At 38.9% G+C, this 16,017-nt stretch overlaps 1 protein-coding gene across 1 annotated transcript in view; it reads left to right on the plus strand.

The window, feature by feature from the left end:
* The window catches only part of LOC128644776 (potassium channel subfamily K member 1-like), an 80,957-nt gene extending 67,649 nt beyond the window's left edge, over positions 1–13,308 (plus strand). Inside the window, exon 3 of the mRNA XM_053697322.1 lies at positions 13,055–13,308. Within this exon, the coding sequence (XP_053553297.1) occupies positions 13,055–13,308 (254 nt within the window). The remainder of the gene's footprint in view (positions 1–13,054) is intronic.
* Positions 13,309–16,017: the final 2,709 nt, after the last annotated feature.

Here is a 16,017-nt window from a genome sequence, read left to right on the forward strand (position 1 = left end):
TAACCTGCGGTAGGAATAGCAGCAGTGACTGGGGCCACCAAGTTCTTGTGTGAATCTGTAGCGGATGTAAGAACTGTTGAAACTCCTCTTGAGAAGATCCAGGAGCATATACAATCCCTAAGGTTGGCAAATGCCTTCATCAGGGATGCTATTCTTCAAATTATTCACATCAATGCCAAGAACTCTAGCTTTGCAGTTCTGACCAGGAGGGCCTTGTGGCTCAAGTCGTGGTCGGCGGATACTGTTTCTAAGTGAAGGCGACTATCCTTTTCTTCAAGGGCAAGTCCCTGTTCGGTCTGGGTCTGGATTCTTTTATAGCTACGGTTACAGGTTAAAAGGGAGCTTTCCTACCGCAGCACAATAAGGCTAAGCCCAAAGGTTATTTGGTGTAACATTTTTCTTTCTTTTATCCGAGCACAAACAAGAAGAGTGTGGAAGCGCCTAAGACGGATTTACCCATTGCTACCTGGAAGCCCAACTAGGGGTGAATCAAGAGCAAGCAGCCCAAACGGGCTTCCCAGGACAATAAGTCAGCATGATGGGATTGCCCCCGACCTGGGACCAGGTCGTGTGGGGGGCAGCCTTTCTCTGTTTCAGAGGGAGTGGGCTCAGTCTGTCTAGGACCCTTGGGTACTGGACATAGTTTGTCAGATTCAGAATAAGTTTTCAGTCTCATCCTCCAAGGGACCGCTTCCTTCTTTCAAGAGTAAAGAGATCGGCACTACTCCACTGTGTGGAACATCTCATAGCCATGGGTGTGTTGGTTCCAGTTCCTCCAGCAGGGAAAAGGGTTCTATTCTAATCTCTTTGTGGTCCCCAAGAAAGAGGGCACCTTCAGTCTCATTCTGGACCGGAAGGGTTTCAACAGGTTTTAAAAAAAGGAGGAGATCCTGATAGTGTTAAAAACAATGCTTTATTTCATGATTTAAAAGTTCACAACAGGAACCGGTAGAACAGAACGGTCTTATGCGTTTCGGCAAAAGCCGCAATTATAGATCTAGTAAAACAGATTAAGGAACACCTTTAAAAAGGGGGTGTAACGTTACTATTGGTTAGAGGTATATACACCCCTATTGACCCTTTCCATACCTTAATGACACCGCTTGCGTCTACCTTAATATGAATAGGTATTTGGGTTGAACACTTTTCCTGTGTAGAATAGTATTGGTTTACAAAATAATTTTGTCTGTATACTTTCTGTATTAGTATGTCCCACCAATGTAATGTCTAAAAACTTTAAATGCCTTCTACTCCATTCAAAAGTGAGCTGCACCCCATTGTTATTTAGAAATATGGCTCAGTCCATCTAGAACCCTTGGGTACTGGACATAGTTTGTCAGAAATACAGAATAAGTTTTCAGTCCCATCTTCCAAGGGACCACTTCCTTCTTTCAAGGGTTTTGGGAAACCCAGTAAAGGGATTGGCACTACTCCACTGTGTGGAACATCTCATAGCCATGGGCGTGGTATTTCCAGTTCCTCCAGCAGGGAAAAAGGTTCTATTCTAATCTCTTTGTGGTCCCAAAGAAATAGGGCACATTCAGTCCCATTCTGGACCTGAAGGGTATCAACAGGTTTGTAACAGTGTTTCCATCTTCAAGATGAAAACTATAAGATCCCTCCTTACCCTGGTCCAAGAGGGTCAGTTCATGACTACAATAGACCTGAAGACTGCATACCTTTTTTATATTCCAATACACAGAGATCACTACCATTTCCTGTGGTTTGCCTTCCTGCGCCTCCATTTGGACTGGTTATGGCACTCTGAGCGTTCACCAAGGTGCTGGGACCTCTGCTTGCAGTGGTTCACCTGCAGGGAGTTGCAGTAGCTCCTTACCTAGACCACATCCTGGTTCAGGTTCCATCCTTGCCATTGGCTCAGGACCATACGCAGAGGTTACTCTCCTGTCTTCATGTGCATGGTTGGGAGGTCAATGTGGAAAAGAGCTGCTTCGTTATGGCCATGAGAGTAAACTTTCTGGGATCGATCATAGACTCAGTGAGTATGCGCATCTACCTCACAGATCAGTGTAGAGAGAAGCCCCAGACAGTATGTCGCCTGCCTCAGTCCAATGCTCATCCTTTGGTAGCGAAATGCATGGAATTGAAAGGTCTTATGGTTGCGGCTTTGGATGTTATACCGTTTGCTCCCTTTCATCTGAGACCACTACAGTTGTGTATGCTCAGACAATTGAAGGGAAATTAATCAGATTTGTCGCAGGTCCTCTAACTGGACACCCAGGTGAGAGGAAGTGTCAATTAGTGGCAGTCTCCAACTCCAGTTTAAGGAATGTGTTTTTGTTGCCCCTCTTGTGTGATTATCACCACAGACTCTAGTCTGTCCTGCTAGGGTGCGGTGTGAGGTTCCCTGAGAGCCCAAGGAACTTGGTGTCAGGAGGAAGTGTCTCTTCCAATCAACTTTCTCGAGTAAAAAAAAACAAAACGCAAAGGGTTACCGCAAAACATAAAAGCAACGTTATAAGGAGCTTGCCTTCTAACATTGTTTTTATGTTCTGTTGAGAATCCAGCATTACTTGACCTTAACAAGCACCTGAAAAGGCCTTTAAGATGCCGAAGTGCCATTGATGGATGTACACTCGCCATAAGCTCATGTTTTCCAAAGGTGGTTTGATATAAACATAAGCTATGGACACTCTCTTGCTATTACCTGGCTTTTGTAGACGGAGCGGCTTCATACGAGTGGAAGCTGGATGTGATCCAAAATTAAAAGCAAGCTATCCAGATATATACAAGCCGAGACAGGGAGTCTATCAGGAACTACCTGCTCCTAAGAAATGTAAGCTGTCAATCCGATGTGGAGGCAAGCTAAGGGGCAGTGACCTGAATGTGTGGCTGATTGATATCGGTTGCTTTGCTGAGGATCAATAATGGAAATAAGGCAAAGGTGTATGCATCCCACACAGTGCATTCTGTTAGCTACCACCTATAATATGTGCAGCATATAAGGTGTTTTGCTGATGGGAACAAGGGGAATGTGTATGCCTCCTGCACAGTGAATGCTTATCGCTACTATACACAAAGTATTTGGCACATAAGGTGTTAATAAGTCTGGGCGATACTAGCCATTGCTATCTGTGTCTTTGATTCTATAGAGGACTGTTTCGCCAGCAGCGTGCTAGATTTGTGAGCATGTGACACGCTAGCCTGCTTTGAGGAAACCATACCCACGAAAGTGGGCTGGATTAAGAAAACGCTGTGGACATTTGTCTATTAAGGTATTGCTTGTTAATGCGGCTGAACTAGCCATGTGATTAATTAACTGCTAGTCTGCAATATTCAACTCGTTAATGGCAGCTGCTGATTCTCACTTGTATGTGTATGTATTTATATTTCTTTCATGTAATTGGCAAGAGTCCATGAGCTAGTGACGTATGGGATATACATTCCTACCAGGAGGGGCAAAGTTTCCCAAACCTCAAAATGCCTATAAATACACCCCTCACCACACCCACAATTCAGTTTTACAAACTTTGCCTCCCATGGAGGTGGTGAAGTAAGTTTGTGCTAGATTTCTACGTTGATATGCGCTTAGCAGCAGGCTGAAGCCCAGTTTTCCTCTCAGAGTGCAGTGAATGTCAGAGGGATGTGAAGAGAGTATTGCCTATTTGAATACCATGGTCTTCCTCTAGGGGATCTATTTCATAGGTTCTCTGTTATCGGTCGTAGAGATTTCTTCTCCTACCTCCCTTTTCAGATCGACGATATACTCTTATATACCATTACCTCTACTGATTCTCGTTTCAGTACTGGTTTGGCTATCTACTATATGTAGATGAGTGTCTTGGGGTAAGTAAGTCTTATTTTATTCATGACACTCTAAGCTATGGTTGGGCACTTTATATGTAAAGTTCTAAATATATGTTTTAAACTTATATTTGCCATGATTCAGGATAATCAGTGTTCCCTTTTTCAGACTGTCAGTTTCATTTTTTGGGAAAATGCATATGAATTAATATTTTTCTTACCTTAAATTTCAATTGACTTTTTTTCTAAATTGCGGGCTGTTTTGGCGCGAGACTTTTTTGGCACAAAAATTTCGTCATTTCCGGCATCATAGTTGACGCCGGACGTTTTCACATAGTTGCGTAATTTTTTACGTATGTGTGTTACGGACGTTTTTGGCGCTAAAAAATATGGGCGTCATTCTTGGTGCCAAAAAATGTGGGCGTCATCTTGTCCAGTTTTTTTCACATTATTTCAGTCACTTTTTAGTTGCTTCTGGTTTCTAGAGGTTTGTTCTGTTTTGCATTTTTTCCCATTCCTGAAACTGTCATTTAAGGAATTTGATAATTTTGCTTTATATGTTGGTTTTTCTATTACATATTGCAAGATGTCACTACCTGACCCTGGATCAGAATCTACTTCTGGAAAGATGCTGCCTGATGTTGGTTCTACCAAAGCTAAGTGCATTTGTTTTAAACTTTTGGTAACTGTTCCTCCGGCTGTAGTTTGTGTTAGTTGTCATGATAAACTTTCTAACGCAGATAATATTTCCATTAGTAACAATCCATTACCTTTTGTTGTTCCTTCAACATCTAATGTTCAGGATGTTCCTATTAATGTAAAATAATTTGTTTCTAATTCTATTCGGAAGGCTCTGTCTGTTATTCCTCCTTCTAATAAACGTAAAAGGTCTTTTAAAACTTCTCATATTTCAGATGAATTTTTAAATGACCTCCATCATTCTGACTTATCTATTTCTGATGAGGATCTATCTGGTTCAGAAGATTCTGCCTCAGATATTGACACTGATAAATCTTCATATTTGTTTAAGATGGAGTTTATTCGTTCTTTACTTAAAGAAGTGTTGATTGCATTAGATATGGAGGAGTCTAGTCCTCTGGATATTAAAACTAATAAGCGTTTAAATTCAGTTTTTAAACCTCATGTAGTTATTCCTGAAGTTTTTCCAGTTCCTGATGCTATTTCAGAAGTAATTTCTAGGGAATGGAATAGTCTGGGTACTTCATTTACGACTTCTCCAAGGTTTAAGAAATTGTACCCTTTGCCATCTGATAGATTAGAGTTTTGGGAAAAGATCCCCAAAGTTGATGGGGCTATCTCTACTCTTGCTAAACGTATTACTATTCCTACGGCAGATAGTACTTCTTTTAAGGACCCTTTAGATAGGAAGCTTGAATCCTTTCTAAGGAAGGCTTATTTATGTTCAGGTAATCTTCTTAGACCTGCTATTTCTTTGGCTGATGTTGCTGCAGCTTCCACCTTCTGGTTGGAGGCTTTAGCGCAACAAGTGACAGACCATAATGCTTATAGCATTGTTAAACTTCTTCAACATGCTAATAACTTTATTTGTGATGCCATTTTTGATATCATTAGGATTGATGTCAGGTATATGTCTTTAGCTATTTTAGCTAGAAGAGCTTAATGGCTTAAGTCTTGGAATGCAGATATGACTTCTAAGTCAACGTTGCTTTCTCTTTCTTTCCAAGGTAATAAATTATTTGGTTCTCAGTTGGATTCAATAATTTCAACTGTTACTGGGGGGAAGGGAGCCTTTTTGCCTCAGGACAAAAAATCTAAAGGTAAATATAGGGCTGCTAATCATTTTCGTTCCTTTCGTCAGAATAAGGAACAGAATCCTGACCCTTCCTCTAAAGGAACAGTTTCCGTTTGGAAACCTTCTCCAGTCTGGAATAAATCCAAGCCTTTTAGAAAGTCAAAACCAGCTCCCAAATCCGCATGAAGGTGCGGCCCTCATTCCAGCACAGCTGGTAGGGGGCAGGTTACGATTTTTCAAAGATGTTTGGATCAATTCAATTCAAAGTCTTTGGATTCAGAACATTGTTTCACAAGGGTACAGAATAGGTTTCAAGGTAAGACCGCCTGTGAGAAGATTTTTTTCTCTCACGCATTCCAGTAAACCCAGTAAAGGCTTGGGCGTTTCTGAAATGTGTTTCAGACCTAGAGTCGGCTGGGGTAATTGTGCCAGTTGCAGTTCTGGAACGGGGTCTGGGGTTTTACTCAAATCTGTTTATTGTACTAAAGAAGGAAAATTCCTTCAGACCAGTTCTGGATCTAAAAATATTGAATCGTTATGTAAGGATACCAACATTCAAAATGGTGACTATAAGGACTATTCTGCCTTTTGTTCAGCAAGGGCATTATATGTCTACAATAGACTTACAGGATGCATATCTTCATATTCCAATTCATCCAGATCACTATCAGTTCCTGAGATTCTCTTTTCTAGACAAGCATTACCAGTTTGTTGCTCTTCCGTTTGGCCTAGCAACAGCTCCAAGGATCTTTTCAAAGGTTCTCGGTGCCCTACTCTCTGTAATCAGAGAGCGGGGTATTGCGGTATTTCCTTATTTGGATGATATCTTGGTACTTGCTCAATCTTTACATTCTGCAGAATCTCATACGAATTAACTTGTGTTGTTTCTTCAAAGACATGGTTGGAGGATCAATTTACCAAAGAGTTCCTTGATTCCTCAGACAAGGGTAACCTTTTTGGGTTTCCAAATAGATTCAGTGTCCATGACTTTCTCTAACAGAAAAGAGACGTCTGAAATTGGTTGTCAGTCTCAATCATTCCCTTCGGTAGCTTTATGCATGGAAATTCTAGGTCTCATGACTGCTGCATCGGACGCGATCCCTTTTGCTCGTTTTCATATGAGACCTCTCCAGCTTTGTATGCTGAACCAATGGTGCAGGGATTATACAAAGATATCACAATTAATATCCTTAAATGCCAATGTTCGATCTTCTCTGACTTGGTGGTTGGATCACCATTGTTTAATTCAAGGGGCCTCTTTTGTTCGTCCAACCTGGACTGTGATCTCAACAGATGCGAGTCTTTCAGGTTGGGGAGCTGTATGGGGATCTCTGACAGCGCAGGGGGTTTGGGAATCTCAGGAGGCGAGATTACCAATCAACATTTTGGAACTCCGTGCGATTTTCAGAGCTCTTCAGTTCTGGCCTCTTCTGAAGAGAGAATAGTTTATTTGTTTTCAGACAGACAATGTCACAACCGTGGCGTATGTCAATAATCAAGGTGGGACTCACAGTCCTCGGGCTATGAAAGAAGTATCTCGGATACTTGTATGGGCGGAATACAGCTCCTGTCTAATTTCTGCGGTTCACATCCCAGGTATAGACAATTGGGAAGCGGATTATCTCAGTCGCCAGACATTACATCCAGGTGAATGGTCTCTTCACCCAGAGGTATTTCTTCAGATTGTTCAAATCTGGGGACTTCCAGAAATAGATCTGATTGCTTCTCATCTAAACAAGAAACTTCCCAGGTATCTGTCCAGATCCAGGGATCCTCAGGCGGAAGCGGTGGACGCGTTGTCACTTCCTTGGAATTATCAACCTGCTTATCTCTTTCCGCCTTTAGTTCTTCTTCCAAAAGTGATTTCCAAAATCCTAATGGAGCGTTCGTTTGTACTGCTGGTGGCTCCAGCATGGCCACACAGGTTTTGGTATGCGGATCTCGTTTGGATGGCCAGTTGCCAACCTTGGACACTTCCGTTAAGGCTAGACCTTCTATCTCAAGGCCCATTTTTCCATCAGGATCTCAAATCATTAAATTTGAAGGTATGGAGATTGAACGCTTAATACTTAGTCATAGAGGTTTCTCTGATTCAGTGATTAATACTATGTTACAGGCTTGTAAATCTGTGTCTAGAAAGATTTATTACCGAGTTTGGAAGTCTTGCATTTCTTGGTGTTCTTCTCATAAATTCTCTTGGCATTCTTTTAGAATTCCTAGAATTTTACAGTTCCTTCAGGATGGTTTGGAAAAAGGTTTGTCTGCAAGTTCCTTGAAAGGAAAAATCTCTGCTCTTTCTGTACTTTTTCACAGAAAGATTGCTAATCATCCTGATATTCATTCTAACCCTAACCCTAACACCACCCTAAGTTAAATATAATTAAAATAAAACAAAATTTACTTTAATTAAATAAATTAATCCTATTTAAAAATAAATACTTACCTATAAAATAAACCATAAAATAGATACAATAAAACTAATAATTACATTGTAGCTATTTTATGATTTATATTTATTTTATAGGCAACTTTGTATTTATTTTAACTAAGTACAATAGCTATTAAATAGTTAATAACTATTTAATAGCTACCTAGTTAAAATAATTACAAAATTACCTTTAAAATAAATCTTAACCTAAGTTACAAATACACCTAACACTACACTATCAATAAATTAATTAAATAAATTAACTACAAAGATCTAAACTAAAATGCAATTAAATAAACTAAACTATATTACAAAAAAAAACAAACACTAAATTACAAAAAATAAAAAAATATTACAAGAATTTTAATCTAATTACACCTAATCTAAGCCCCCTAATAAAATAAAAAAGCCACCCTACCCTATACTAAATTACAAAAGTAATCAGCTCTTTTACCAGCCTTTAAAAGGGCTTTTTGCGGGGCATTGCCCCAAAGTAATTAGCTCTTTTACCTGTAAAATACAAGACTTCCCCCCCAGCATTACAACCCACCACCCACACACCCCTACTCTAAAACCCACCCGATCCCCCCCCTTAAAAAAAAACCTAACACTACCCCATTGAAGATCACCCTACCTTGAGCCGTGCTCACCCAGCCGGTCACCGATGGGCCAAAAGAGGACATCCGGAGCGGCAGAAGTCTTCATCCGATCGGGGCAGAAGAGGTCCTCCATCCAGCAGAAGTCTTCATCCAAGCGGCATCTTCGATCTTCATCCATCCGGCGCGGAGCATCCTCTTCTTCCCGATGACTAATGACGAATGAAGGTTCCTTTAAATGAAGTCATCCAAGATGGCGTCCCTCGAATTCCGATTGGCTGATGGGATTCTATCAGCCAATCGGAATTAAGGTAGGAAAAATCTGATTGGCTGATGTAATCAGCCAATCGGATTGAAGTTCAATCCGATTGGCTGATTGGATCATCCAATAGACTTGACCTTGCATTCTATTGGCTGATCCAATAAGCCAATCGGATTGAAGTTCAATCCGATTGGCTGATTGGATCAGCCAATCAGATTTTTCCTACCTTAATTCCGATTGGCTGATAGAATCCTATCAGCCAATCGGATTTTGAGGGACACCATCTTGAATGACGTCATTTAAAGGAACCTTCATTCGTCGTTAGTCGTCGGGAAGAAGAGGATGCTCCACGTCGGATGTCTTGAAGATGGACCCGCTCCGCGCTGGATGGATGAAGATCTTAGATGCCGCTTGGATGAAGACTTTTTAAATAGGATTAATTTATTAAAGTAAATTTATTTTGTTTTATTTTAATTATATTTAACTTAGGGGGTGTTAGGGTTAGACTTAGGTTTAGGGGTTAATAACTTTATTATAGTAGCAGCGACGTTAGGGGCAGGAGATTAGGGGTTAATAATTGTAGGCAGGTTGCGGCGATGTTAGGGAGGGCAGATTATGGGTTAATAAAATTTATCATAGTGTTTGCGAGGCGGGAGTGCGGCGGTTTAGGGGTTAATACATTTATTATAGTGGCGGCGATGTTCGGTCGGAATATTAGGGGTTAATAAGTGTAGGTAGGTGGTGGCGATGTTGGGTGCAGCAGATTAGGGGTTAATAAATATAATATAGGTGTCAGTGATGTTAGGGACAGCAGATTAGGGGTTCATAGTGATAATGTAGGTGGCAGCGATGTCCGGTCGGCAGATTAGGGGTTAAATAATTTTTTTATAGTGTTTGCGATGTGGGGGGGCCTCGGTTTAGGGGTTCATAGGTATTTTATGGTGTTAGTGTACTTTGTAGCACTGTAGTTAAGAGCTTTATGTTCCGGCGTTAGCCCATAAAACTCTTAACTACTGACTTTTATATGCGGTAGGTGTCTTGGAGGTAGAGGCTCTACCGCTCACTTTCTCCAAGACTCGTAATACCAGCGTTAGGCAAATCCCATTAAAAAGATAGGATACGCAATTGACGTAAGGGGATTTGCGGTAGCCTCGAGTCGCGGAAGAAAAGTGACCGGTAGAGCCTGTACTTGTCAGACTCGTAATACCAGCGTTAGATAAAAAGCAGCGTTGGGATCTCTCAACACTGCTTTTTAAGGCTAACGCAAAACTTGCAATCTCGCCGTAAGTGTAAAGTTGCATGCAAGCTATGGAGCAGTATAATACTTAATTATTAGGTTATCAAGCCACTTGCTGATTACCAACAGAATTACCCGGCTTACATGTATTTGACCAACAGCACCATCCTACTAACGAGAAATAAGCAAACCTTCTGACCAGGCATCGATATGTTGCTTTAGGTATGGGCTACAGATCAAAGCCATCAATATATACATGTATTCTCTGACAAAATACATATCATTTACAACATGCTACAGAAAAATAAAAAATATAAAAAGTATATACAGAATACAGGATATAAACTAGGCGTTAAGTACAAAGTTGCATGCGCACTAAGGAGCAAGGTTATATTCCAAAAATCAATTGCCAAGTTATATGCCAGTTACAAGCAACAATGCCAGTCCAAATGTACATTAAGCCCCCTAGGTGTCATTGTTCCTAGATCAAAAATCCACCTTGACTCCCTTTGGAGGAGGATTTTGGCCCTATCCCCTCCCCTAGTGAGGGGGGCATGGTCAATGATGATATACTTAAGGTTATTTCCTTATGCGCAAACTTTACTATTGAACTGCTATGTAATATGATGCCTGCTATCTAATGTTGGTCAATATCTGCCTACCTATGTATTTATCCTGCATCCCACATATAGCCCTGTTACGTGGGTATCAGCTGTATTTTTGTTTTTAGCTGTCACTTCGGTTTATTTCGGTACGGCGTCCGGTTGCCATGGTAACACTGACATTTTTGTCACTTGATGCGGTGTCACTTCCGGTCGCGGCCGCAATCTACCGGCGGGTGTTTGGTGATTAGTAGGGGTATATAGGGGGTAAGTATTTGTTGTTTGATATGCCTATTTTGAAAATGGGGTTATCCCCAAAAAGTCAATAAAGACACGATTTGCTACCGCAAGACCCTGTGACTCCCTTCTTTTGCTGGTTTGTATTTACCTTGGAGTGCACCCGGGGCACCACGGACCGGTTTGTGCCTTGTTCTTAACCAGGAGTGCTTCTACCATCTTCCTTTGATTTTATATATATAATATTCTCACTCTGGAAAAAATTAAGAGACCACTGCAAGCTTATCAGTCTCTCTGGTTTTACTATTTATAGCTACTGTATGTGTTTGCGTAAAATAAACATTTTTGTTTTATTCTGTATACTACTGACATTTCTTGCAAGTTCTAAATTTAAATATTGTCACTTAGAGTATTTATTTGCAGAAAATGACAATTGATCAAAATAACAAAAAAGATTCAGTGTTTTTAGACCTTGAATAATGCAAAGAAAACAAGTTCATAGTCATTTTTAAATACAATACTAATGTTTTAACTAAGCAAGAGTTCAGAAATCGATATTTGGTAGAAAAACCCTTAATGGAAGACAGCATGCCAAGACGAATGAAAGCTGTAATTGAAAAATCAGGGATATTCCACCAAATATTGATTCCTTGCTAAGTTAAAACATTAGTATTGTTTTGTTTAAAAATAATTATGAACTTATTTCATTTGCATTATTAGAGGTCTGAAATCACTGCATCTTTTTTGTTGTTTTGACCAGTTGTCATTTTCTGCAAATAAATGCTCTAAATTACAATATTTGGAATTTGGGAGAAATGTTGCCAGGAGTTTATAGCATAAAGCAAAAAAAATATGAGCTCAAATCAGTATGGTATCAGTATGTCAAAGTAATCTAATTAGATTCTACAAGGAAGTAAGTAAAAATATAGATAAAGGGGAATCAGTTGATGTGACGTAGTTAGATTTTGCAAAGGCGTTTGATACAGTGCCACATGAGAGATTAATGCACAAAATTAAGGGACTGGGAATAGCTGAAACTGTTAGCTCATGGATAAATAACTGGATAAAAGACGGGGACCAAAGAGTAGTAGTAAACGGATCATACTCATTGGACAAAGGTAATCAGTGGAGTGCACCAGGGATCTGTACTGGGCCCTGTTCTCTTTAATATTTGTATTAATTACTTGGATCAAGGATTCAATAGCAACATCTCTATTTTTGCAGATGATATAAAAAATAGTGTAAGGTCATTAGGGCAGGATGAAAATGCTTTACAATGTTCTCTAAAAAATTAGAAGATTGGGCAGATAAATGGAAAATGAGATTTAATACTGGAAAATCCAAGGTTCTACATTTTGGAAGTAAAAATAAGCAGGCAACCTATTATTTAAATGGAAACTATATCACAATAAAAACATCTACATGGGCTGGATGGAACTGAATCGCATGTTTGTGGAGGACTTCCCATACAAGAATAATATTGTTTTATACAGTCGCTTTATAGATGATCTGATAGTGATTTGGCAGGACACAGACAATTACAATAGATTAATTTCTAGAATGTATGAATGAGTATAATCTTTCATTTACAAGTCACTATAGTCACACAGATTGTTTTTAAATGTGACCATGTTTTGTGTAAATGTTGTGATTACACCCCCCAAGACCAATACTAGTACAGGTCATAATTTTCCAATTAAAGATAGGATAGACTGTACATCCCAAGTTGTGATATATCTAATCACTTGTAAATTTTTGTTATTTTTAATATGTATTTAACTTTCAACTTGTCCTTATGCATTACTTTAAGAAAATTAAGTAGCTAAATTTAAATAGCAATGAAAAGTTTGATAGCTACAGTACTTTAATAAACCAATAGGAATCCTTGTATATTCATCTTTGTTTACTATTGGTTATTTTAGCCTGTGTATTTACTATATATGTATCCATTCTATATATGTATGCATACTGTATATATACATTCTCTAAAAGCAATGTTTTAATATGAACTGCTAATACATTAACTGTTTGAATTATTTGTGCATGGAATAATGAAAATTTTCCGATTCCTTACATTGTGTTGTGGGATTTTTGTTATTGGTATTATATATAGGTTCTTTTGACGTCTTTTTTTATTTTTTAATTTTTTTTAGGCTACTTACTCCTGGGTCTTGTTGCTGTGCTCATCATCATAGAGATGCTGAAGAGTCTTCTTAATTTCAATCAAGTTTTCAACATATTTTTACTTGGAGGTGAAGAAAGCAGAAGAACTGAGGGAATAGAGTGGGTTCTTCCACACGATTCTGAAGGTCCGTGCATGCAGCCGAAACCAGACGAAACAACCAGACGACGGCTCACTCACTCATTATCTCCTGATAAAACATATGGGTCAATAAATACATCATAATACTCATTCTTAGCAAATATATTTTGTGTGGATTGGTTGAAAGAAACAAAATATTTATTCTTCAATGTATTATTTGAAATATGTTTTCATTCTCTACGGCTTTATAAGATGCTCTTGATTGTTCTATGAGAAAATGCCTAATATGTGTACATTTTATTGCACATATAAAAGATCATTTGTTTTGAGGATATAAAATATACTTTCAGTGTATGTGAATTGTTTAGTTTTGTTTTTTCTTTTAATTTTGATGGTTGCTTTCAATGGTTTGAACACCGACTTAATCTCCCAGCACATCAAAGTGACAGGCAATGTTCTATTTATTTACAATCGCCTAGATTTAGAGTTCTGCGTTAGCCGTCAAAAGCGGCGTTAAGGGGTCCTAACGCTGCTTTTGGCCGCCCGCTGGTATTTAGAGTCAGGCAGGAAAGGGTCTAACGCTCACTTTCAAGCCGTGACTTTTCCATACCGCAGATCCCCTTACGCCAATTGCGTATCCTATCTTTTAAATGGGATCTTCCTAACGCCGGTATTTAGAGTCTTGGCTGAAGTGAGCGGTAGAGCCTCTACCGACAAGACTCCAGCCGCAAAAAAAAAGTCAGTAGTTAAGAGCTTTATGGGCTAATGCCGGTTTATAAAGCTCTTAACTACAGTGCTCTAAAGTACACTAACACCCATAAACTACCTATGTACCCCTAAACCGAAGTCCCCCCACATCGCCGCCACTATAATAAATATTTTTAACCCCTAATCTGCCGACCGCACACCGCCGCCACCTACATTATCCCTATGAACCCCTAATCTGCTGTCCCTAACATCGCCGACACCTACATAATATTTATTAACCCCTAATCTGCCCCCCCCAACATCGCCACTACCTAACTACACTTATTAACCCCTAATCTGCCGACCGGACCTTGCCGCTACTCTAATAAATGTATTAACCCCTAAAGCTAAGTCTAACCCTAACCCTAACACCCCCCTAAATTAAATATAATTTTAATCTAACAAAATAAATTAAATCTTATTAACTAAAGTATTCCTATTTAAAACTTAATACTTACCTGTAAAATAAACCCTAATATAGCTACAATATAACGAATAATTATATTGTAGCTATTTTAGGATTTATATTTATTTTACAGGCAACTTTGTATTTATTTTAACTAGGTACAATAGCTATTAAATAGTTATTAACCATTTAATAGCTACCTAGTTAAAATAATTACAAAATTACCTGTAAAATAAATCCTAACCTAAGTTACAATTAAACCTAACACTACACTATCAATAAATTAATTAAATAAATTACCTACAATTACATACAATTAAATAAACTAAACTAAATTACAAAAAAACCCAAACACTAAATTACAAAATGTAAAAAAAGATTACAAGAATATTAGGCTAATTACACCTACTCTAAGCCCCCTAATAAAATAAAAAAGCCCCCCAAAATAATAAAGGTCCCTACCCTATTCTAAATTAAAAAGTAAGCAGCTCTTTTACCAGCCCTTAAAAGGGCTTTATGCGGGGCATGCCCCTAACTAATCAGCTCTTTTGCCTGTAAAAAAAAAATACAACCCCCCCAACATTAAAAACCACCACCCACATACCCCTACTCTAACCCAAACCCCCCTTAAATAAACCTAACACTACCCCCCTGAAGATCTCCCTACCTTGAGTCGTGTTCACCCGGCCGTGCACCGATGGACCAAAAGAGGACATCCTGAGTGGCAGAAGTCTTCATCCTATCCGGGCAGAAGAGGACATCCGGACCGGCAGACATCTTCATCCAAGCGGCATCTTCTATCTTCATCCATCCGGAGCGGAGCCATCTTCTTCCAGCCGACGCGGATCCATCCTCTTCAACCGACGCCTACTCGTCGAATGAAGGTTCTTTTAAATGACGTCATCCAAGATGGCGTCCCTCGAATTCCGATTGGCTAATAGGATTCTATCAGCCAATCGGAATTAAGGTAGGAAAAATCTGATTGGCTGATCCAATCAGCCAATCAGATTGAGCTCGCATTGGATCAGCCAATCAGATTTTTCCTACCTTAATTCTGATTGGCTGATAGAATTCTATCATTGGAATTCGAGGGATGCCATCTTGGATGACGTTATTTAAAGGAATCTTCATTCGGCGAGTAGGCATTGGTTGAAGAGGATGGATCCGCGTCGGCTGGAAGAAGATGGCTCCGCTCCGCCCTTTTAAGGGCTGGTAAAGAGCTGGTTACTTTTTAATTTAGAATAGGGTAGGGACCTTTATTATTTTGGGGGGCTTTTGTATTTTATTAGGGGGCTTAGAGTAGGTGTAATTAGCCTAATATTCTTGTAATCTTTTTTTATTTTTTGTAATTTAGTGTTTGGTTTTTTTTGTAATTTAGTTTATTTAATTGTATGTAATTGTAGGTAATTTATTTAATTAATTTATTGATAGTGTAGTGTTAGGTTTAATTGTAACTTAGGTTAGGATTTATTTTACAGGTAATTTTGTAATTATTTTAACTAGGTAGATCTTAAATAGTTAATAACTATTTAATAGCTATTGTACCTAGTTAAAATAAATACAAAGTTGCCTGTAAAATAAATATAAATCCTAAAATAGCTACAATATAATTATTCGTTATATTGTAGCTATATTAGGGTTTATTTTACAGGTAAGTATTTAGTTTTAAATAGCAATACTTTAGTTAATAAGATTTAATT

The sequence above is a fragment of the Bombina bombina genome, chromosome 1 (assembly GCF_027579735.1).
Source record: "Bombina bombina isolate aBomBom1 chromosome 1, aBomBom1.pri, whole genome shotgun sequence".
Taxonomy (NCBI): domain Eukaryota; kingdom Metazoa; phylum Chordata; class Amphibia; order Anura; family Bombinatoridae; genus Bombina; species Bombina bombina.